The sequence below is a fragment of the Oncorhynchus tshawytscha genome, linkage group LG30 (genome assembly GCF_018296145.1).
Source record: "Oncorhynchus tshawytscha isolate Ot180627B linkage group LG30, Otsh_v2.0, whole genome shotgun sequence".
In the NCBI taxonomy this organism is placed as follows: Eukaryota; Metazoa; Chordata; class Actinopteri; order Salmoniformes; family Salmonidae; genus Oncorhynchus; species Oncorhynchus tshawytscha.
In genome coordinates, this window is record NC_056458.1 from 33,666,008 (window position 1) to 33,691,182 (window position 25,175).

General features: G+C 42.8%; 2 protein-coding genes across 5 annotated transcripts in view; one reads left to right on the top strand and one right to left on the bottom strand.

Moving 5' to 3' along the window:
* Positions 1-14,141, top strand: part of LOC112229088 (glutamate receptor ionotropic, kainate 4-like) — a 54,736-nt gene extending 40,595 nt beyond the window's left edge. Inside the window, exons 9-17 of the mRNA XM_042309191.1 lie at positions 1,211-1,414; positions 6,219-6,332; positions 8,817-8,926; positions 11,034-11,207; positions 11,494-11,659; positions 11,839-12,064; positions 12,640-12,768; positions 13,225-13,343; positions 13,788-14,141. Coding sequence (XP_042165125.1) covers positions 1,211-1,414; positions 6,219-6,332; positions 8,817-8,926; positions 11,034-11,207; positions 11,494-11,659; positions 11,839-12,064; positions 12,640-12,768; positions 13,225-13,343; positions 13,788-14,141 — 1,596 coding nt within the window. The remainder of the gene's footprint in view (positions 1-1,210; positions 1,415-6,218; positions 6,333-8,816; positions 8,927-11,033; positions 11,208-11,493; positions 11,660-11,838; positions 12,065-12,639; positions 12,769-13,224; positions 13,344-13,787) is intronic.
* On the bottom strand, positions 12,868-24,122 carry cenatac (centrosomal AT-AC splicing factor). 4 transcript variants are annotated; one of them, XM_024393627.2, is made up of 11 exons: positions 23,615-24,122; positions 23,300-23,466; positions 23,018-23,135; positions 22,853-22,919; positions 22,443-22,505; positions 21,248-21,312; positions 18,883-19,000; positions 18,741-18,771; positions 18,550-18,648; positions 15,523-15,655; positions 12,868-15,421 (listed from the first exon to the last, which is right to left on the bottom strand). In XM_024393627.2, exons 2-11 carry the CDS (start codon positions 23,346-23,348, stop codon positions 15,307-15,309), a joined length of 858 nt encoding a protein of 285 aa, XP_024249395.1. In that variant the 5' UTR covers positions 23,349-23,466; positions 23,615-24,122; the 3' UTR covers positions 12,868-15,306. The 4 variants fall into 4 exon arrangements, with proteins under 4 accessions (XP_024249395.1, XP_024249394.1, XP_024249393.1 ...); XM_024393626.2 differs by having other exon boundaries at positions 18,883-18,997; positions 23,018-23,116; positions 23,615-24,112; XM_024393625.2 differs by having other exon boundaries at positions 23,018-23,116; positions 23,615-24,111.
* Between the last annotated feature and the right edge of the window lie 1,053 nt (positions 24,123-25,175).

The following is a 25,175-nucleotide window of genomic DNA, read 5'->3' on the forward strand; positions in this document are numbered from 1 at the left end:
ATAAAAAACAAATTTCAATTTAAGCTTTGTCATAAGATTATCCACATATCAACAACTGTGACAGTGATGAATGTTGTTTTTGTGGGGGAGAGGGCAGCAGGAGAAAGAATGTCCATAAGGGGAGCAGCAGGTAAGGTAAATGAGAGTTGAGTGTGTGGGCGGGTAAATTTCCATGAGGGGGATTAATGAGGGGTGGGGGAGGGTCCATAAGGGGAGTAGTGGCTATTCAGCAGCCTAATGGTCTGAAGGGTTGAAACTATTGGCCAGTCTTTCAGTTTTTGCCATGATGCTCCTGTACTGCCCCCATCTAAATGATTAAAGCGGGGATAACAGGACATGGCTTGGGCGCTGGGGTCCCTGATGACCTGGTGCGTGGGGTTAGACCATTTCAGCTTCTCTGAGATGTGTATGCCAAGGAATTTGAAGTTATTGACCAGCTCCACAGCGGCCCCGTTGATGAGGATGGGGGCGTGTCCAGCCTGGTTCCTCCTGAAGTCCACAATCAGCTCCTTTCTTTTGCTAACGTTGAGGGAGAGGTTGTTTCCCTGACACCATGTTATCAGAGTACCTATCTCCTCCCTGTAGGCTTTCTTGTCATTGTTGGTGATCAGGCCTACTGTTATATTGTCAGTGAACTTGATGATGGAGTTGGAACTGTGTGAGGCCACGCAGTTGTGGGTACAGGAGGGGACTGAGGACGCAGCCTTGTGGGGCCCCCGTGTTGAGGACCAGTGTCAAGGAAGTAATGTTGCCTACCTTCACCACCTGGGGGTGGCCCGTCAAAGTCCAGGACCCAGTTGCATAGGGAGGAGTTCTGACCCAGGGTTCTGAGCTTTGTAATGAGCTTATAAGCCACTATGGTATTGAAGGCCAAGCTGTAGGCGATGAGCAGCGTCCTCGCATACGTATGCATTCCTTTTGTCCAGGTGTGTAAGGGCAGTGTGCAGTGCAATACTATTGCATCATCCATGGATCTGTCAGGGCGGTAGGCGGATTGGAGAGGGTCAAGCATGTCGGGGAGGGAGGAGTGATATGGTCTTTGACTAACCTCTCGAAGCACTTCATGATGACGGAAGCACTTCATGATGACACACCAGTGCATGCGAATTCACGTTAACACATGCACAAACTGCCCCCCCCTGCACACACACACACACACACACACACACACACATCTCAGCTTGCACCAGTCTGATGCCCCTTCATGCAGGAGAACCCCTACGTGATGCTGAGGTCCGAACATCAGGCCCTGGAGGGCAACGAGCGCTACGAAGGATTTTGTGTAGACATGCTGCGAGAGCTGGCCGAGCTGCTGCACTTCAGCTACCGTCTGCGGCTGGTGGCGGACGGCGTGTACGGCGTGCCCAGTGCCAACGGCACCTGGACGGGCATGGTGGGTGAGCTCATCTCTAGGGTGAGCACTGAGTGAGTGTTGCAGTGTGATTGTGGCTAAAAATCTTCTCCCTCTCTATTCACTTATGTTTGTATAGTAAGGGTAAGGTGATGTCTTGATGTCACAGGTACTGCAGTCACAAGTTATACCACCTGTAGGTAGTAAAAGATAAATGATATAAAAACCCTGTTGTAGTGTTATTGTTTCATACCCAGCCATCACCTGTGTCTCAAGACGTCTCAAAACATGGTGATGGCTGAGTATGTTTTTGCTGATTACACAAGATATGTTTACTACTCATCCTCCTGAAATAGTCATTGGAAGGGGATTGTCCTTTAAAGATAACATTCCAGATAACAGATAATAAACATAAATTCATGTTAGGATCCAAACAAGATATCTTGATTTTTAATTGAATCTGAATCAAGAATCAAGATATTGTGAATTAGCTGTTGAGGTACAACAGCCTTCAGAAAGTATTTATAACCTTTGACTTACTCCACGTTACAGCCTGAATGCAAAATTGATTAAATATGTTTTTCTCACCCATCTACACACAATACCCCATAATGACAAAGTGAAAACATGCTTTTAGAAATGTTTGCAAATTTATTGAAAATGAAATACAGAAATATCACGTTTACAGAAGTATTCACAGCCCTTTGCCATGACACTCCAGATTGAGCTCAGGTGTATCTAATTTCCTTTGACCATCCTTGATGTCACTACAACTTGACTGGAGTCCCCTGTGGCCAATTTCATTGTTTGGACATGATTTAAAAAGAAACACACCTGTCTATCCCACAGTTGACAGTGCATGTCAGTGGTAACTATACCATGAAGTCCAAGGAACTGTCTGTAGAGCTCTGAGAAATGTGCTTCATCACAATTCTTTCTGGGGAAGGGTATAAAACAATTTCTAGAGTGTTAAAATTTTCTAAGAGCACAGTGGTCTCTATCATTGGGAAATTGAAAAAATATGTTACTACCCAGACTGTCTACCCAAAAGCTGCCCACCGACCAAACTGGGCAACCGGGCAAGAAGGACCTTGATCAGGGAGGTGCTAAGAACCCAATCACCAACCTTACTGTGAAGCATGATGGTGGCAGCATCATGCTATGGGGAAGTCTTTCGGCAGCATGGACTAGGAGACTGGTAAGGATAGAGGGAACAATGAATGGAGCCAAACACAGGCAAATATTTAATGAGAACCTGCTTCAGAGTGCAAACGACCTTTGACCTGGGGGCAAAGATATACGTTCCAACATGACAATGACCGCAAGCATACAGCCAAAGCAATGCTGCAATGGCTTCAGAACAAGAATCTGAAAGCCCAGACTTGAATTCCCATTGAAAATCTGTGGAAAGACTTGAAGATTGCTGTTCACCACCGATCCCCATCTAACTTTAAGAAGAAAGTCCCCAAAGCTGATACAGCATTGAGCCATCTTGGTTATGTCTGTAATTGCCGCCAAAGGTGCTTCTACAAAGTATTGACTCGGGTGTTAATACTTATGTAAATGAGATATTTCTGTATTTAATTTTCCACAAATTTGCAAAAATGTCTAAACATGTTTTCACTAAGTCATTATGGGGTATTTTGTGTGTGTGTGTGTGTGTGTGTGTGTGTGTGTGTGTGTGTATGTGTGTGTGTGTGTGTAGGTAGGTGAGAAAACCCCCAATGTAATCCATTTTGAAATAAGGCTCTAATAAGTCAAGGGGTATGAATACTTTATGAAGACACTGTATACATTGCAGTATATAGTTTATACCATCCACCGCTCCTTCCAATTTTTGTAGAGAAATTCCAATTTGGAGGGAAATTTCAGAGTTGAGGGAAATTCAGATTTGAGGAGGTGACGGAGGATAAAGAAGAGAAGGACGGGGACGTCAGTAGGACTTTGTCCTCTGCCTCAATCTCTCCACTTATTGGCCCAGGTCTCTGTAATATGACTGAAGCCTTCATGGACACTTCCTTTAATGAGCAGACCTGTGTTCAAATACTATTTTAAATCATTTAAAACGCTTTATCTTTGCTTGAATGAGTTTGCCTCGTGCAATGGAACCAATAGAATAGCCCCAAAACTGTAAACCCTGCCCATCTATGATCACTAGGCAGGCTAGAGCAAACTCTCAAAGTATATGAACATTTTAAAATTGTATTTGAACCCAGGTCTGATACTAAGATCTATGGGGGTCACTGCTTTGCACTTTCATTTGCTACCTACTGCACTGTGTGTGTGTGTGTGTGTGTGTGTGTGTGTGTGTGTGTGTGTTGTCATTTGTGATCCATTCCAATGGGAGACCATGGGAATTTTTACTGCCTCATGGAAACTGCACTAGGCTAACAGTATGGCTACGCCCCAAATGGCACTTATGGGGCCCTGGTAAAATAGTACTACACTACATTTGAAGTCAGAAGTTTATAATACACTTAGGTTGGATTCATTGAAACTCGTTTTTCAACCACTCCACAAATTTCTCGTTAACTAACTATAGTTTTGGCAAGTCGGATAGGACATCTACTTTGTGCATGACACATATTTTTTTCAACAATTGTTTACAGACAGATTATTTCACTTATAATTCACTGTATCACAATTCCAGTGGGTCAGAAGTTTACATACACTAAGTTGGCTGTGCCTTTAAACAGCTTGGAAAATTCCAGAAAATGACATCATGGCTTTAGAAGCTTCTGTTAGGCTAGTTGACATCATTTGAGTCAATTGGAGGTGTACCTGTGGATGTATTTCAAGGCCTAACTTCAAACTCAGTTCCTCTTTGCTTGACATCATAAGAAAATCAAAAGAAATCAGGCAAAAAAATGTAGACCTCCACATGTCTGGTTCATCCTTGGGAGCAATTTCCAAATGCCTGAAGGTACCATGTTCATCTGTACAAACAACAGTACGCAAGTATAAACACCATGGGACTACGCAGCCATCATACCCCTCAGGAAGGAGACGCATTCTGTCTGAATGTACTTTGGTGTGAAAAGTGAAAATCAATCCCAGAATAACAGCAAAGGACCTTGTGAAGATGCTGGAGGAAACGGGTACAAAAGTATCGATATCCACAGAAAAACGAGTCCTATATCGACATAACCTGAAAGGCCACTCATCAAGGAAGAAGCCACTGCTCCAAAACCGCCATAAAAAGCCAGACTATGGTTTGCAACTGCACCTGGGAGCAAAGATCATACTTTTTGGAGAAATGTCCTCTGGTCTGATGAAACAAAAATAGAACTGTTTGGCCGTCATGACCATCATTATGTTTGGATGAAAAAGGGGGAGGCTTACAAGCCAAAGAACACCATCCCAACTGTGAAGCATGGGCGTGGCACTTCATGTTGTGGGGATGCTTTGCTGCAGGAGGGATTGGTGCACTTCACAAGATAGATTGCATCATGTGGAAGGAAAATTATGTGGATATATTGAAACAACATCTCAAGACATCAGTCAGGAAGTTAAAGCTTGATCATAAATGGGTCTTCCAAATAAACAATGACCCTAAGCATACTTCCAAAGTTGTGCAAAAATGGCTTAAGAAGTCATGGTCTTGGAGTGGCCATCACAAAGCCCTAACCTCAATCATACAGAACATTTTTCGGCAGAACTGAAAAAGCGTGTGAGCAAGGAGGCCTACAAACCTGACTCAGTTACACCAGCTCTGTCAGGCGGAATGTGCCAAAATTCACCCATCTTATTGTGGGAAGCTTGTGGAAGGCTACCCGAAACATTTTGATCCAAGTTAAACAATTTAAAGGTGCTACCAAATACTAATTGAGTGTAGGTAAACGTCTAACCCACTGGGAATGTGATGAAAGAAATAAAAGCTGAAATAAATCATTCTCTTTACTATTATTCTGACATTTCACATTCTTAAAATAAAGTGGTGATCCTAACTGACCTAAGACAGGGAATTTTTACTAGGATTAAATGTCAGGAATTGTGAAAAACTGAATTTAAATGTATTTGGCTAAGGTGTATGTAAACTTCTGACTTCAACTGTATATAGGGAATGAGGTTCCATTTGGGACACAGTTTATGTAATACTGTATGTGTTCTATTTGGCACTTGTATAATGCTGCCACAGGAATGTAATAGATGGTCATGGTGGTTATGATGATGAACCTGATAATTGCTTTGGCTTTATTTATTTGAATGGTTTTAAGAATGAGCCAAGGAAACTTTGTTTGACCCCTCTTCATCGATGAATGGGTTGTTTTATAAGATTTTGACGTCAGTCCAAGTATCAGTAGAAACATTTTGAAATGTTTTGAAATATAAACCATGCCTCAAGGTCCACTACACTGCTGGGTTGTGTTTTATTAGAGCATGCAATGGAAACTGTTTTGCAACAGAAAATAAAAATGAACATTTATTTTTGGGCAATTATAGGTAGTCTCTCCCTGTTTCAGTCTGTTTTCTTCCATTTGATGCCGAATGAACATGACCCTGGTTTTCATCTGTCACCTGTAATTAGGGACTAATTCAAAATTAGGTCACCAAATAAATGAATTCTCTGGCCAATTAATGACATAAATGAACTTACCAGGGAGCAAAGATCACCGGCTCTACTTAGATTCTTGAGGCCTGGATTTTGAATAACCTTCTACACACATTTAGCAGACACTTTTATCCAAAGCGACTTAGTGGTGCATGCTGAATTTTTCTGTGTGGGTGGGCCCCAGCAGGAATCGAACCCACAATCCTGACGTTTCATGTGCCACTTACTGAGCCACACAGGACCAGTTTGCCATATTTACCTTTCGCTAACTGCAGTAGGCTAACACTGCAGTTGGCTAAATGTTATCTCTTCCAGAAAGCTGACCTGGCTGTAGCGGGGCTCACCATCACCTCAGAGAGAGAGAAGGTCATTGACTTCTCCAAACCCTTCATGACCCTGGGCATCAGCATCATGTACACAGCACACATGGTGAGACACACACACACCTACACACACACACACACACACAACCATGCTTAGAGAACATGTTAAACAATGGTAACCAACTTTAGTCCAGGAGGAAATAAAGAATGAAGTTGCCCCTAGACTCTGATCTTGGGTCAGTTTTTTTGCAGCTGATCCTAGATCAGTTCTCAAATTGTGTGCAAAAATATTTGAGACTCAAAATTGAGCTCAGGTGCATCCTGATTCCATAGATTTTTAAAATTGAACTAGGCAAGTCAGTTAAGAACAAATTCTTATTTACAATGACGGCCTACTGGGCCAGTAACCTTTCGGTTACTGGCCCAACGCTCCAACCACTAGGCTACCTGCATCCCCCATTTGATCATCCTTAAGATGTTCCTACAACTTGATTAAAAGTCCACCTGTGATAAATTCAATTGATTGGACATGATTTCGAAAGGTACACATCTGTCTAAATAAGGTCCCACAGTTAACAGTGCATTTCAGACCAAAAACCAAGAAATTAGGTCGAAGGAATTGTCCGTTGAGCTCCAAGACAGGATTGTGTCAAGGCACAGATCTGGAGAAGGCAAATGTCTGCAGCATTGAAGGTCCCCAAGAACACAGTGGCCTCCATCATTCTTAAATTGAAGAAGTCTTGAACCACCAAGACTCTTCCTAGAGCTGGCCGCCTGGCCACAGTTCCCCTGTGGAGATGGGATAATCTTCCAGAAGGACAACCATCTCTGCAGCACTCCACCAATCAGGCCTTTATGGTAGAGTGACCAGACTGAAGCCACTCTTTAGCAAAAGGCACATGACAGCCTGCTTGGAGGCACTAAAGGACTCTCGGACCATGAGAAACAAGATTCTCATGGTCTGATGAAACCAACATTGAACTCTTTGGCCTGAATGTCTGGAGGAAACCTGGCACCATTCCTACAGTGAAACATGGAGGTGACAGCATCATGCTGTGGGGATGTTTTTCAGCAGCAGGAACTGGGAGACGAGTCAGGATCGAGGGAAAGATGAACAGAGAAAAGTACAGGGAGATCCTTGATGAAAACCTGCTCCAGAGTGCTTCGGACCTCAGGCTGGGGCAAAGGTTCACCTTCCAACAGGGCAATGACCCTAAGCACACAGCAAAGACAACGAGTGGCTTTGGGACAAGTCTCTGAATGTCTTCAAGTGGCACTGCCAGTGTCCGGACTTGAACCCAATCGAACATCTCTGGAGAGACCTGAAAATAGCTGAGCAGCGTCACTCCCCATCCAACCTGACAGAGCTTGAGAGGATCTGCACAGAATAATGGGAGAAACTCCCCAAATACAGGTGTGCCAAGCTTGTAGCATCATACCCAAGAAGACTCAAGGCTGTAATTGCTGCAAAGATGCTTCAACAAAGTACTGAGTAAAAGGTCTGAATACTTATGTAAATGTAATATTTCATTATTTAACTTTTTATTTTATTTTTAATATCGACAAACCTGTTTTGCTTAGTCATTATGGGGTATTGTATGTAGATTGATGAGGGGGGGAAACTATTTAATCAATTTTAGAATAAGGCTGTAGCATAACAAAATGTTGAACAAGTCGAGGGGTCTTAATACTTTCCGAATGCACTGTATGTATATATATTTTTTACTCTTCTTGTCATAGTAGAATGCATAAGGTACAATTTCAAAATTGGGCAGTGCATCATCAGTTCCTCTTGTCATGTTAGTCATTGCATACCTTAGAGAGCTGTTTATAACTTTTCAGACATGTCCAGATCAACTAGCCCATGTCAGCTAACGTTTTTATATTTTTTTTGCTGCAATTTTATACGTGACAAAATGTGTAGAATTGCAGGAAATACGGTTTAAACCTGCAAAATTTTACACAATTCTTGAACCGTGCTTGTGCCCATGGGAATAGACGTGACTATGTTCCTCATTGCTGGTAGAGGGGCCCCGAGTGAAAAAGTTTGGGAATCCCTGTCCTAGATCATATTGCAACTTCTACCCGGAGCATCCTGGAGTGCCTACAGGTAGTGCAGCCTTTTCTTCTAGCCTAGTGCTAACACACCAGCTTTGAATCATCAACTAATTCTCAAGACCTTGATTGGGTGAATCCAGTCTGGGGTGGAACACAACCCTGCACACCCTGAAGCTCTCCAGGACCAGGGTTGGTGGCAATTGGGCTCTCCAGGTTGGTGGCAACTGTTGTAAGAGGCGCTAGATCATAAGACTGACTCATAAATGTAATATATGACTATGCTGAAACTTTGAGTGTACCCCAATTCATTGTTTCTCATCAACCATATCAATGAGTGAATATAACTATCCTGGCAACTGTTGAATCTCCATGGAATTGCTTTATAGCCTGGTGGATCCAGACTGAACACTACTTTCACTATTTGTTTCACTCCGCTTATCAGTCTGGCTTCAAAACAATAGATGGTCGAAGTGAAAACATAGTGAACGTAGGTACTGTCCAAGCTAAATTATTTATGTTCTTGCTTCTTTAGACACGTCGACCAGGCTACTGGTCCTTCCTAGACCCCTTCTCTCCAGGCGTATGGCTCTTCATGCTGCTGGCCTACCTGATCGTCAGCTGTGTGCTCTTCCTGGTGGCCAGGTAAGTGTGCAGCTCAACACTGACACCTACAGATGAGGTCATACTGTACAGTTGAAGTCGGAAGTTTACATACACTTAGGTTGGATTCATTAAAAATATTTTTCAACCACTCCACAAATGTCTTGTTAACAAACTATAGTTTTGGCAAGTCGGTACCGACATCTACTTTGTGCATGACACAAGTATTTTTTCCAACAATTGTTTACAGACAGATTATTTCACTTATAATTCACTGTATCACAATTCCAGTGAGTCAGAAGTTTACATACACTAAGTTGACTGTGCTTTTAAACAGCTTGGAAAATTCCAGAAAATGTCATGGCTTTCGAAGCTTCTGATAGGCTAATTGACATAATTTGAGTCAATTGGAGGTGTACCTGTGGATGTATTTCAAGGTCTACCTTCAAACTCAGTGCCTCTTTGCTTGACATCATGGGAAAATCAAAAGAAATCAGCCAAGATCTCAGAAAAGAATTGTAGACCTCCGCAAGTCTGGTTCATCCTTAGAAGCAATTTCCAAACGCCTGAAGGTACCACGTTCATCTGTACAAACAACAGTACGCAAGTATAAACGCCATGGGACCACGCAGCCATCATACCGCTCAGGAAGGAGACGCGATCTGTCTCCTAGAGATGAACGTACTTTGGTTAGAAAAGGGCAAATCAATCTCAGAACAGCAAAGGACCTTGTGAAGATGCGGGAGGTACAAAAGTATCTATATCCACTGTAAAACGAGTCCTATATCGACATAACCTGAAAGGTCTGATGAAACAAAAATATAACTGTTTGGCCATTGTTATGAGGAAAAAGGGGGAGGCTAAAAGGGGGGTGGCTTGCAAGCCGAAGAACACCATCCCAACCGTGAAGCACGGGGTGGCCGCATCATGTTGTGGGGGTGCTTTGCTGCAGGAGGGACTGGTGCACTTCACAAAATAGATGGCTTCATGAGGAAGGAAAATTGTGGATATATTTAAGCAACCTCTCAAGACATCAGTCAGGAAGTTAAAGCTTGGTCACAAATGGGTCTTCCAAAGTTGTGGCAAAATGGCTTCAGGACAACAAAGTCAAGGTATTGGAGAGGCCATCACAAAGCCCTGACATCAATCCTACAGAAAATGTGTGTACAAAACTGAAAAAGCGTGTGTGAGCAAGGAGACCTACAAACCTGACTCAGTTACACTAGCTCTGTCAGGAGGAATGGGACAAAATTCACCCAACTTATTGTGGGAAGCTTGTGGAAGGCTACCCAAAACGTTTGACCCAATTTAAAGGCAATGCTACCAAATACTAATTGAGTGTATGTAAACTTCTGACCCACTGGGAATGTGATGAAAGAAATAAAAGCTGAAATAAGTCACTCTACTATTATTCTGAAATGTCACATTCTTAAAATAAAGTGGTGATCCTAACTGACCTAAGACAGGGAATTTTTACGAGGATTAAATGTCAGGAATTGTGAAATTGTGAAAATGTATATACTGGCACCCTTGCATGATTCACTTTTTATTCTAAAATAGGTTGAAATTGAAAAAGCATTGGATGTTGACACGTTTGATTTACAACTACACAGGACACACACACAAATGTATCTAAACTGAAATTGAGATTTTTCATGTCAAAAATGGGCTGGACTAAATTATTCAAAATTCGAATTCATTTGGTTAGAGGCAATGATTCTCGTTTACTCTGTAATTTCTCAACTGTGGTAAATAACAGTTGCCTACAGGGTAAAAATATTCAACCAGTTTTGAAAAGGAAATAAAAAACAGAACATTCTGTACCTTTCCACTCCATTGTAAAGTGCAAGGGTGCCAAAATATTTGACCACATCTGTACTGGCAGTGATGTGGAAGTGCAGCAAGTGCTCTATTCTGAAGCTGCTGTCTACTTTCCACACCACATTTTGCGACCTGTCTGGTAGGCACAAAAGGGAGGAAATCATTTGAAAACGGCAAATTAAAATTAGCAAACTTATTGGTCAAGTTGTAACTTATCTCACGTGTTTTCAAATCGTTTTCTTCTGTTGTGTGCTTATTCAACATGATCATAAATATAATTTTTCCCTATAATTTTCCCTATAATGACAACACGGTTTTTATTCCCAAGGCTAACGCCGTATGAGTGGTGTAGTACTGAGCCATGCTTGCGGGGGCGCTGTAAACTGGTGCTGAACCAGTACACTCTGGCAAACAGTCTGTGGTTCCCTGTAGGGGGGTTCATGCAGCAAGGCTCAGCCATCACCCCCCATGCCCTGTCCACACGCTGCCTCAGCGCTGTCTGGTGAGTAGACTGCACAAGAAACCCCTACATAGGGACTGAATTGACCCAACGGCACGCAAATACGCACACAGACGTTGTACATTTGCCAACACAAAAATAACAATTGGCCATTCACATTGATACACACACACAGGTATTGATGCACTCCATGCTTACCACTCTGTATGAACCAATTTGACTGTCTAGCACTAAACAAGACTCGCACCTCAATACGCAAATGGAGCTTGCGCTTAATGGGGAGCCTTCCTGTGTACTAAGCAGCTTGTGCTGTTCCTTCCTGCTGCAGGTGGTTCTTCACCCTGATCATAGTGTCCTCCTACACAGCCAACCTGGCTGCCTTCCTCACCGTTCACAGGATGGAGGTGCCCATCGAGTCTGTGGAAGACCTGGCAGACCAGACCACCATAGAGTACGGCACCATGCAGGGAGGGTCCACCATGACCTTCTTCCAGGTAGAGAGTGTGTGTGTGTGTGAGAAAGGAGTCATAATGCTTGCTATCTCACACTTAGTTTCCCAGCGGACAAAACTTCTATCACAGTAACATTGTTTCAACCAGTTTTCCTTCTGGGTTATAGCCCACTGATTTTTTTCTTTTTTACAGCCGTCTTTATCGCTCTTGCTTGCCCACAGAACTCTCAGTACCAGACATACCAGCGCATGTGGAACTTCATGCATGCCAAGCAAACCAGTGTGTTCGTGAAGAGCACGGAGGAAGGCATCGACCGGGTGCTCAAGTCCAACTACGCCTACCTGTTGGAGAGCACCATGAACGAGTACTACCGCCAGCGCAACTGTAACCTCACCCAGATAGGAGGCGTGCTGGACACCAAAGGCTACGGCATCGGCATGCCACTGGGTAAGACCTGTATCTTCAGAAGTGAAGTGCACAATGTAGCTTTTTTTCGGACTGCCTTAAAATAGTTTCAATCTTTGAACCTTCTGGATCGTCCAGTGTTTGCTGCACCAAGAGAATAAAGTGTTATATCTGCAAATACAAAGAACTGAGAGGCTGAGATTCCATACTTCTGTAGTTGGTCAAATGAGAGCAGTGACCGCTTGTCATAAAGAAATTATTCACTTTTCTGCCCAAGAGTATAATATGCTGTCTTTTGTAGGGAGAGATGGATTATTGCAACAGTCTGTATAAAGGGATAGAGGGTTATTCCATTTCATAAATCTGTGCAGTTTCTAAATGCCTTATTGAGTCTATAATAGGATTCAGACACGGGTTATGTAGCTCTTTGAGAAAGAAAACATCTGAAAGTTACCTTCAGTGTTCTTATTGGAGAAGTTCATAGTACCACCTTTGTTGCAAAATGTTTCTCCTGTTTTGTGCCCACTGAACACAACCCTGCTGACAGAATGTCTATAACTAGGTGATCTGAAGTCATTTGCAGTTTATTCATAATAAACTGTATTCTATGTTATCAGGCTCAGTGTACCGGGACGAGATCGACCTGGCCGTACTCAAACTCCAAGAGGACAACAGGCTGGAGATCCTTAAGAGGAAGTGGTGGCGGGGAGACAAGTGTTCCAAAGAGGATGACCGTCGAGCACAGGGTACACTTTCATACACGATCTTAATTACTGTCCATAGACAAGAAAATATACAGTATCAGTGCATCTGGTCTCTAAACTGAAGTTATAGAACTGCTGGAATTGGAACCACAATCTGCTGACTTAAAGTCAAGTATATTTATTTAACATAGTACACAACAGAAGACAACACTGTGGGGAAAATCTCCAAGCATTCAACAACTATATACAGCGATGGTGATGCACATCAATGTCAAAAGAGTAAGGCTGGGATTCAATCTGATCGCCAGTCATAGGCATTGCAGCTTTTAAAGGCCATGTTCCTGTGTTTGCGGAGCTTACATTCACGGTAAACGCTGCATATGCTGGCTCAATTTGAAATAGCCTTTAAAAGCCGCAATGCCTTTAGCCTGCGATTGGATTGAATCACGGCCTAATTTATCACCATTAAACCACTAAGAGCTCTTCTCTCTGTGGTAGGGCTGGGCATGGAGAATATAGGTGGGGTCTTTATTGTCCTGTTGTCTGGTCTACTGCTGGCTGTGTTCATGGCGGGGCTGGAGTTTTTCTGGGTGCAGCAACACTCTCCGAGGTCAGAGGTGAGGTGTCATCTGTAGCTGCTCTCCCAGCTTAGTAGCCAGCTGCCCTCTTAGGGTCAAATCCTAACTCCCACTTAAGTCAATCTTCACTCATGCCGTGATTCAACCCTAGGAGCATTATAGAGCAGCGCACTATACAGCCAAAAACACATCTTTAAGGCATTTTCCCTGGCGTTCGCATTCATGGTAAAAGCTGCCCGTCACATATTGAAAGACAGACAAAAATAATTTACAATTTGCATACATTTATGCTTTTGTTCTTCAGTATGTAAGGTTTCACACTTTGACAATGCAACTTTACATCTGAAGTTAAACCAATTTCCACCTAGACCTCACGAAGAATGTAAAGGGGAGGGGAAAAAAAGCTTTAAACCAAAGCACTGATAACCAGCAATCCATCTCGTTGCAAAAGTTGGACTTATGGTTCTGCCCTTTCTGTTCTAGTTGTCCATGTGTACAGAGATGCTGAGGGCTCTCCATGGGATCCTGCTGTGCGAGGACAGTATGGCACTGCATGGTTTACGAGGCCCAGGGATATTACTACAAACACACACTTCACTCCCAGAGGAGCATGGCGGGACCAAGACAGCCACTTGCACCCTCAGTAACGGCATGGACAACAGTAGCAGCGGTCCTATGGAGTCACAGTCTCATAGACTGGCACAGGAAGCCATTTTGGGTCCACGGGGCTGCACTCACGTCCGCATCTGCCCAGAGTGCAGGGGATATAAAGGACTGCGGGTGCAAACACTGCTACCCAGAAAACACTCACCAGACCTCAGAGAGGAGAATGTTTAGTGCAGGGTTCCCCAACTGGTGATTTTATTTGGCCCTCCCAAGTTTGAGCAAAACTAAATATTATTTATTGTTGGACATAAGACTGAAAACACATCTCCAAGTGATTTTAATGTTGGAAACCTGTTCCAAAGTGTAGAGATGTGTGATCATATACACATGTAAAAGCAAGGTTTGAAATTATTTTAGTGAAATATTTGTTTGGGCTTTTTGCAGTTTACAAATGTGTAATTATGTTCCGGCCCCCTGACCATTGCTCAACATAAAATCTAGTTGATGATCCCTGGTTTAGGGGGGCGGTGGCACTGACAACTGAGGTGAATGTTTGAACTAGAGACAGCGTCCATTGTTTTCAATGTATTCTACTCACGTTCACACATGCCGTTTCGTGATTGTCTAGATCGGGTTTTATAGAGAGCCGATTACACCTGCGCACTGACGGCATCACATCATCCAGAAACATTATAGACAGTGGATGAATATAAAATGTATCTTTGCCTGTGTGAGTGACAAAAAAAAATGACTTGAATAATTTAATGGATGTTTTTTGTACAATGATGACTAAAGTTTTATTTGCAATTTTCACATTTGACTTCTACGCGGCCATCTTTTTGGACTTGACTTCAGCTAAAATGCAATACCGAAAGTGTCCTGGGTTCAGTGGAAAGCGTGCTTCCAGACTGGAACCCTGGGGCCTTGGACAAGTGGCCCAGGGTCAGTGCTGTCTTTGCACTTTATTTCATTAATGTTCAGACAGGTTAATAAACCCTGAACCCAAAGATTGAAGATGGCGAAACGCCATCTAATGAAATAAAGTGCAAAGACCAACAAGTGGACCGGGGTCCATGCTAAGGCCCCAGGGTTCCAGTCTGGAAGCATGCTTTACATTGAACCCAGAGGACACTAGGACAGTATTTCAAAGACCCAGCCCCAACTAACGGCTAATGCCGCTCCCCACATATGTGAGACACAGGGGTGTGGCTGTAGTCCAGTTCATTATTTTATTTTAAAACAAGTGCCAAAAACATTGGCCGGGAATCAAATTTGAAACGGGCATAGTGAGCTTGACATTTAAAGGTAATTTACAATTGAGCCTAGTTCATTATATCCTGAAATAAAGGCTTTTCATGGTTTCCAAACAAATGTCATGTTTTTTTAACTGCTTTGTTCAATGCATACTATAGTCACTGTTCAGGCGGTTTGGTTTCTTTGTTCCCTCAGCACCCTGATCCCTCTTTCTCTTTTGTCTGTTGGTCTGTCCCTCTTCCTCTCTGAACTGGTGCCTAGTAGAGCAAAACAAAGTTAACTTCACACAAGATGATAATTTCACTTCCATGTAAATTGAAACTCTGTATAGTCAGTTTTTGCAGGACAAGTACATCACCTGGATTGCCAGCGGCGTCCGCTGTTCCACACCCGGCCGAAAGAGGGCAGCCAGTTGGCATCTGTCTGGGAGCTATGGTCAAAGTTGGCCCCCACCCGGTTAGGGGGGAGTTTCTTCAGCTTCTCCTGCTCCTCTGTGTGGGGAGAGATGGCAACATGAGTGTCAGGGGTTGTATTCATTTGGCACTGAACGAAAGAGGGACAACCTGGACTTGTCCAATAAGAAATGCTCATTGTTATTTTTGCATTGCAAAACATTGTCGCGTATTAATTTTGCCGATTCTGTTGCAAAACATTTAAAACTGAAGAAAACGAAACGGGGAGGGACCTACCTCAATTTGTCCAATAGACTTGTTTAAGTTGTAAATCATACCATTTTGCCACTGTTTGGACTAATAAATTACAGCCCTGGGCCCAGTTTCCAAAAAGCATCTTAAGGCCAAGTTCGTTAAAAGCATCGTTACATCTGAGCGGTTTCCTAAAACCAAAGTTATTAACGTTGCACTTTAAAAACGCTCGTAATCTAAATGCCTGCTTCAGACCACTCGTAGAACAGCTAAGTACGTCGTTAGATGCATTTTTTTGCCCTCCCGCGTCACATTATACACAGATCTCCGCTAAACAAACTAAATCAAATTGCACTTCTCACATGTGCCAAATACAACCAGGTGTAGAACTTTGAAACGCTTACATTATTGGTTAAGGGATTGTAAGAATATACCTTAAAAAAAGAAAAGTAACAAATGATTAAAGCGCAGCAGTAAAATAATGCAATGGGTAGCCATTTGATTAGATGTTCCGGAGTCTTATAGCTTGGGGGTAGAAGCCTCTTGGACCTAGACTTGGCGCTCCAGTACCGCTTGCCATGTGGTAGCAGAGAGAACAGTCTGTGGCTGGAGTGTTTAACAATTTTTAGGGCCTTCCTCTGACACCGCCTGGTATAGAGGTCCTGGATGGCAGGAAGCTTGGCCCCAGTGATGTACTGGGCCGTACGCACTACCCTCTCGTGCTTTGCGGTCGGAGGCCGAGCAGTTGCCAGGCAGTGATGCTCTCTCTGGTGCAGCTGTAGAACCTTTTGAGGATCTGAGAACCCATGCCAAATCTTTTCAGCCTCCTGAGGGGGGATAGGTTTTGTCACGCCCTCTTCATGACTGTCTTGGTGTGCTTGGACCATGTTTGTTTGTTGATGTGTACGCCAAGGAACTTGAAGCTCTCAACCTGCTCCACTACAGCCCCGTCGATGAGAATGGGGGCGTGCTCGGTCCTCCTTTTCCTGTAATCCACAATCATCTTCTTTGTCTTGATCATGTTGAGGGAGAGATTGTCCTGGCACCACACGATCAGGTCTCTGACCACCTCCCTATAGGTGGTCTCGTTGTCGGTGATTAGGCCTACCACTGTTGTGTCATCAGCAAACTTAGCGATGGTGTTGGAGTTGTGCCTGGCCGTGCAGTCATGAGTGAACAGGGAGTACAGGAGGGGACTAAGCACGCACCCGAGGGGCCCCCATGTGGCAGATGTTACCTACCGTTACCACCTGGGGGTTGCCCATCAGAAAGTCCAGGATCTAGTTGCAGAGGGAGGTGTTTAATCCCAGGGTCCTTAGCTTTGTGATGAGCTTTGAGGGCACTATGGTGTTGAACGCTGAGCTGTAGTCAATGAATAGCATTCTCACATAGGTGTTCCTTTTGTCCAGGTGGGAAAGGGCAGTGTGGAGTGAAATGGAGATTGCATCATCTGTGGATCTGTTGATAATGGTGTTTGTGAGCTATGACCAGCCTTCCAAATCATTTCATGGCTACAGACATGAGTGCTACGGGTCGGTAGTGATTTAGGCAGGTTAGTGTTCTTGGGCACAGGGACTATAGTGGTCTGCTTAAAACATGTTGGTATTACAGATGTTGAAAAAGGTCAGTGAAGACACTTGCCAGTTGGTCAGCGCATGCTCAGAGTACAAGTTGACCTGTTTAAAGATCTTACTCGCTGTGGAGAGCGTGATCAGTCATCTGGAACATGCATGTTTCAGTGTTGGTAGGCTTGTGTCACTGGGCAGCTCTCGGCTGTGCTTCCCTTTGTAGTCTTAGTAGTTTGGAAGCCCTGCCACAGCCACAGCCACAGTCCTGTATTGACGCTTTTCCTGTGATGGTTCGTCGGTCCCGCTCCGTGAAAGCGGCAGCTCTACCCTTTAGCTCAGTGCGAATGTTGCCTGTAATCCATGGCTTCTGGTTGGGGTAAGTAGTGGAAACGACATCCTCAATGCACTTATTGATAAAGCCAGTGACTGATGTGGTATACTCCTCAATGCCATCGGAAGATCCACAGGGTTTACCCGTTTCTCTGACCACTGATAACTTCAGAACATAGTTTACTATAAATACATGGCCAATGTCTTTGCAATTTTGATATGTCAAATGAAAATCGAGATGACTGCATTAAATATTGAAATCATTCTAATGTTAAAAGGTAAGATTTTAATTGACAAAGCTGGTCTGAGAGCAGCACTGCCTTTCTTTTGATCTTATGCTCCAACGACGCACTTAGTGACTTCTCTCTGCATGCTGTTTTGGGAAACGCATGTTACATATTTGGCTGTTGTGGGAAAGAAGCATTTTTAAAAACATTCAAGCCTAAGTTCTAACGCTATCGGGAATACGAGCCCAGGTCTACAGATTGCACACGACCCTGATCTACCAAGGACTAAATGGGCTGTGGTCAAAACCAAACCTAGTACGGACTGAATTTAGAGCCCTTTCACCAGGTGGTCCCCAAAATTAACTGTCTACTTGAGGAGTTAAGTAATTTGTGGGTGGATTTGTAAAATGGTAGTTTGAGTCGGTGCTTTTTCAATGGGTGTCATCCATCCATCCAGTAATGACAATGGAAATGATTGAACGACACAGGGAAAAATGGTCCGTCTTTTCACATAAGTCAACTATTTTTCAGACTAGTTGCATAAATCAGATTAAAACGGACAATGATATGTCATACACGATTTCATCTGTGTTTGTCTGAACCCTAAAGGACCTACTCTGTTTGAGGAAGTCCTGGAGTGATGGACCGATCGCCTGCTCCATTGTCCCAGACCTGCCCTCATTGGGGTCCTCCTGTAACCATGGAGGGATGGCTCCTACAACAGTCATCAAAACCTATTCACCAACTTACACAGACAACAATACAGTGACTAATAGACGCTGAAGTATCGTTTTAATTTTCAATTACCTGTGTGAACATTTCCACTGTTGGAAGAATCCTGCCATCCAAAAGGAAATAATATTAGTAAAGTATTTTATTATTTGACAGGTCACTTACTCATGAAGAGAAAATATAGTTGTCATGATTGACGAGCAACGTGTCAGCGTACCTGGTAGCCAATGAAGGTCAGGCCCTGTCCAGGGCCTGCCCACTGCCTGGCCACCATTTGGTCGACCCGACCAGACCTGGCCTGCTCATCGGATCCAGGGGCCCTGAGGTTAGAGCTACTGCCAAAGTTCAAATTAGGTGATACAAACTCACACAAAGACACTGAATAATATTACATACAGCCCATTTACAGGTGCATTCTGTAAGTTTTACAAATGCAAGGAGACCCTGATGTCTATAATATATCTGCCCTGGTCCATGGTGTACCAACAGCTTCTTCCTGATTAACTTAATTTACATTTTACTGTATGTTACCATCTCCATGCAAATAATGTTAAATTAGTTTACTAAGCTAAGTGAGGCAAAACATATAGGGGGGTATTTCAGCCATTTGGAAAGACCTTCGAGCAATGGGATTTAGGGGTCGTAGGTTCAATTTGGGAAAACATCTGGGCCGTGTTAACTAAGGACTAAACAGGTGAAATCCCAAATCGACCACTAGACCCTTATCACTTTTGAGGATCAGAGGATTTGACAGCACCACTTGCTCACTGATAGGCTAGGTGGACGTTTAACCATATTGCTTATACATATCCTCTTAGGTCTCCACAAGTGCATACAGTGCTTGTCAGTTAAAAGTTGCAGCGTAGTGCAGCACAGGTTGCATGGTGCCGCAGAATTCTATGGCACATTATTTAAGTGCCAACCACTGGTACCATTAAATGCTAGTTAGTCCTAGTTTGACCACCAGAGGGCATCTTTGAGAAGCATTTGATAGCCTTCAATAGCAGCTGTAATAAAGAATAAAGTTAGTTCTTTTGTAAGAACATAGTATATGGGAATGATTAAGAAATATGGTGTTTCTATTCCAAGAAAAACCCTCTGTTTCCAAAGGAGTAGGCTGTTAACTGACTTGCCTTGTTAAAAAAGGTTACACTAAGAACATAACATTTCCCCACCATAATTGTAGTCTAACCAATACCCAAACGGAGATTCAGTCAATAATAAAAAATCTAATTGATTAATCAAGACCAGTCCCCATGCTTGTCTTAGAGCAGCGCGAAACAGTTATAGGAAAATGCTTCAAATCCTATTGCTTCTAACTTCAATATGCTCTTTAAATAAATAAAACAAAACATTACTCAACACTAGTGAGACTCATGTCGCCTACGGTACTCTCTGCCAATAATAGAGGATTTGAGGAATATAAATTAAAACCAAAAGCCGCCTCCTGGGTCTCCCGGTGGCAGCCGGCACGGGTATCAAACCCGCATCTGTGGCAACGCATTTTCCATTGGGGTGACAGACAGCTGCGCCACTGGGGAGGCCCCATCCACAAAGTATCAAAACAAAGAGAGATGTTGGTAAAGGTATATTGTCCTGCTAATAGCCCATAATTGGCTATTATAATACTGTACATGGTGTCCAGGTCAGGATAACCAAAACATTTCTTTATTAAAAGACCAACAGAAAGAATGTTGGAAAGTTGGAGCCATGACCAATATATATAGTCCTGCTAATAACAGGGTTAATATCTGTGAGAATGTCCAAGGGGCTTTTATATACTAAATTAATAAATCACTTTGTTTAAAAATATATACTATTTTGGAGATGATTTTGTTTTCAAATAACATAAATTGAGTGAGGAAAAAGGCCATTCTTGAACATGGGGTGAGACATTGTTACTAATTTGTAAATAAAGCCTGTTTGTTATTTAGAATTAATTATTTCTGTTTTTAGAGGGAGAGAAACCAAAAACCTAGTTCTCATGGGTCTCCCAGTCAAGCCAGCACAGGTATTGAACCAGCATCTGTAGCAACACAACTTGCACTGCTTAGCAGTGTTTTAAACGCTGAGCCACTCAGGCGCTGTACAACATGACTGGTCAGGAGTGGGCTACAGTAAGAGCAAAATAATCCTAACAAAATAAAATAACCTTAGTGTAACAGTTTTAGTAAGTAATACTTAAGTCATGTACAATTATCAGTTTCTATTTAGGTTTATATCTCCCATCAGTTAGAGACACAGTAGGACACAAAAGCATAATCAGTGCTCTAACTCCCCCTTGCGCTGGTCTGGAGCAATGAAGTGGTGACGCAGGGTACCATACTAAACCACAAATTACCTCAGCATAATCACAAAACTTTTAGTCGAGCAACCACAGTAGGGTGGGGTTTAGGGGTCAATTTGGGATTGGGTAATCGACAAACAGGAAGGGACTACCTGGACTTGTCCAATAAACAATTTTTTGTTCACTGCTTCAAAACATTCTGCTACGGTGTCCTACTGAACAAACCCCAGTATATCATTAGAACTACAGTACAATAACATTAACACCATCTTATAGAAGGACAACAACGTCTTACCTGGAAGCCTCGTCCACTGAGTTGCAAGGGCCCTCTGTGTTCAATAGCTCCAGCTCTGCCTTAGGCTGAGGTTGATTCAGGAAAAGCCAACAGTGGTTCATATACCAGACTCCAACAACATGGCGTAACTTTACCTCATAGCTTCCAATAATGTGACAAAATGTGAACTTACATCAGAGCATCTACACTGAATAAAAATATAAATGCAACAATTTTACTGAGTTACAGTTCCTACAAGGGAATCAGTCAATTGAAATAAATTCATCAGGCCCTAATCTATGAATTTCGCATGACTGGGAATACAGATACGCATCTATTGGTCACAGATAACTTAAAAATGGGCCTCGGGATCTCGTCACACCGATGCATTCATGCCATCGGTAAAATGCAATTGTGTTTGTTGTCCCTAGATTATGCCTGCCCATACCATAACCCCACCACCCCCATAGAGCATTCTTTTCAAAACGTTGACATCAGCAAACCACCCACCCATACGACACCATACACGTGGGCTGCGGTTGTGAGTCCGATTGGACGTACTGCCAAATTCTCAAAAACTATGTTGGATGCGGCTCATGGTAGAGAAATGAACAATATTATCTGGCAACAGCTCTGGTATACATTCCTGCAGTCAGCATGTCAATTGCACACTCCCTCAAAACTTGACATCTTGGCATTGTGCAGTTGTCACAACACAATTGGCCTTTGTATTGTCCCAAGCACAAGGTGCACCCGTGTAATGGTCATGCTGTTTAATCAGCTTCTTGATATGCCACACCCGTCATGTGGATGGATTATCTTGACAAAGGAGAAATGCTCACTAACAGGGTTTTAAACAAATTTGTGCACAACATTTTAGAGAAATAAGCTTTTTGTGCGTATGGAAAATGTCTGGGATCTTTGATTTCAACTCGTGAAACATGGGACCAACACTTTACATGTTACATTTATACTTTTGTTCAGTGTATGTACAAAACATTATTGAATATAAAAGGTGTATCAGATTGTCCCAAATGGCACCCTATACATATAGCTCTGGTCAAAAGTAGTGCACAATGAGTCCTAGTCAAAAGTAGTGCACCATGTAGGGAATACAGTGCAATTTTGATACCATCGCACTACAAATATCACACTTGATCAAACTATGGAGGTCACAGCGATATGGATACTGTTGTTGCATCCTGGGTAAACAAACCTCTATGAGAGACTGAAGGACCTCCTGGCGATGCTGTTCCTGAGCTCGGATATGAGTGGCTTGCTAGGGGACAAACACCCACAGTCAGATGTCACCATGGCTAGAACAGAGTTCTCACATTCACAGTATGGACCAGTATTAATAACACATCCCAGAGTCACTAAAAGAACATTACATGTCTTCTAGAGGAAAACGTCAGGGCCTGTATTCACAAAGTGTCTCAGTCGGAGTGCCTTTCCAGGATCAGTTTTGCCTTTTAAGTCAATGAATAAGAGGCAAGACCTGATCCTAGGTCAGTATACCTACTTTGAGACGCTTTGTGAAAGTGGCCCTTACTTTTTCCTCTAGAAAGTCATACAATGCAATTATATCACTCTTTAAAAGTAATTCTGAGTTATTTCATGTCCTACCTGCTTGATAAGCCCATCCTCCTTATCCTCAAATGAGCCTAAAGCTTTTGCCACCTCCGTTTTAAATCTAAAATGAAAACAAAAAAGGTTGAGGCATATTACACATTTTCCAAAGCGAACTTGTTGGCTGAAACAACTTTTAGCTAACAGTAGAGGAGTTCTTACCTCTCCATTTCATTTTCTGTGATTATAAACTTGTCCCTCAGTTTGGGATCAGCTTTGTTCTCCCACCAGAACGTGTGGGTGCCCTTCCTGTGGTCAGGCCTGAAATGATAATTGACCCCTGAGAAATATGCCAAACCACATTTTTACAAGCACATTGGTCAATAATAATGCCAGCCATCAGAAAAGTCCATTAATAGAGAAAAGCAAATAAAAACTGCGTGAAAGCGTCCCATCTTTATATTAACATGAACATTAATTACATTAGTTAGTACTGTATCTTACCTGGCCATGTGTTCCAACAAGCCCCCGAACAACACAGTGATGTCGCCATCAGTGACGTCTCTCTCCACCTCGAGGCCGCAGCAGTAACACCAACATTTGCGTTTGTGCTGAGTGCAATCGAACCTCTCCACCTGGGGATTTTTTATCGTTCGACGCGCCTCTTTCACCTGTAAAACACAGGCATGTCTTTCAGGAATAGTTTATATGATTTGCATCTCATTGAGCAGGATACAAACATTTGTAGTAGCTAGGCGTAGCTAACGTTAGCTAGCTGGCTATGCTGGTATTGATGAGGCAGGCAGTTGCCAATTTTACCTTCTCAAGGAATTTAACAAGGACCACTTTGAGTTTGCTCTGGTGACTTTTCCCGAAGATGTGTGCTTTTCCGGAGAAAGATGTTTGCCTACATATCGCACAGTAAAATGCACCCATTTTCGACACGTCCCTTGTTTTCTAGACGTTAGACCAACTCCATCCCCAAAATATGCATTGATCTGAAGACGCAGAGTTGTTTATCTGGCTGGCTAACTAGATTACGTTACTGTAGCTTATTTGCTAACCGAGCTCTCCCTGCCCTGTCTCGTGCAATATATTGCGTCTGTTTATCATACATTGATCGATAAGGTGCAATTGCACACCATGCTCTTACTAAAATATTTAGTTACAATAGCTTTGGTAAGAACTAGTGTGTACACAAAATGCTAATTTAGACCGTTGTATCACTTCCGTGTCAAGTTGTCGTTGAACTTAGTTCTTCTTCGATAAGGTTTAACGGCGGTCGGCATCCAATAAATGTTGCATTACCGCCACTTACTAGACTGGAGTATACCTCCCTTTACACTAGAAAAAATGCAACAAACACCCTACCATCTAATCCTACACTCACAAAAAACCCACCACCCTACTCCACTTTTTAAATATATCTAGTCCTACCTGCATACTTTTCACACCTAGGAACCTCCCTTCTACACACTGCTGCCATATGCCCATGAGCTTGACACCTGTAACAACATAATGTATTCAGCACCAAAGCTTGTACAGTATAACGTATATACCCAAACATCACTTTCTTGGACAAAGACTCAACATCAAAAGAACAGATAACATCAAAAGAACAGATAATGACTCATGTTTCACCACTCACAACTTAAAAATAATGGTCGCCCATGTTATAGTAGAAAATCATCAAAACACATTCATCATTATATGCTATTTTTTTTCTTCATATTTCTGATTAAACAGCATGATCATTACACAGGTGCACCTTGTGCTGGAGACAAAAGGCCACTCTAAAATGTACAGTTTTGTCACAACATAATGCCACAGATGTCTCAAGTTTTGAGGGCGTATGAAATTGGCATGCTGACTGCAGTAATGTCCACTAGACCTGTTGCCAGATAATGTAATGTTAATTTCTCTACCATTAGCCACCTACAATGTGATTTTTAGAGAATTTTGGCAGTATGTCCAACCGGCCTCTCAACCGCAGACCATGTGTAACCCCACTAGCCTAGGACCTCCACATCCGGCTTCTTCACCAGCGGGAGCGTCTGAAACCAGCCACCCGGATAGCTGATGAAACTGAGGACTATTTCTGTATGAATAATGCACTTTTGTGGGGAAAAACGAATTCTGAATGTCTGGGCCTGGCTCCCAAGTGGGTGGGCCTATGCCCTAGCTGCACCCCTGCCCAGTCGTGAAATCCATAGATTAGGGCCTAAAGAATTTATTTCAATAGGCTGATTTCCTTATAAGAAATAGTTGCATGTTGTGTTTATATTTTTGGTCAGTGTATATATTTTGTTTAATGTGCATTTTATATTTGTCACATCTACTCCCACTCCTCCCTTCCGGCGTTCGCCTGGGATTCATCATT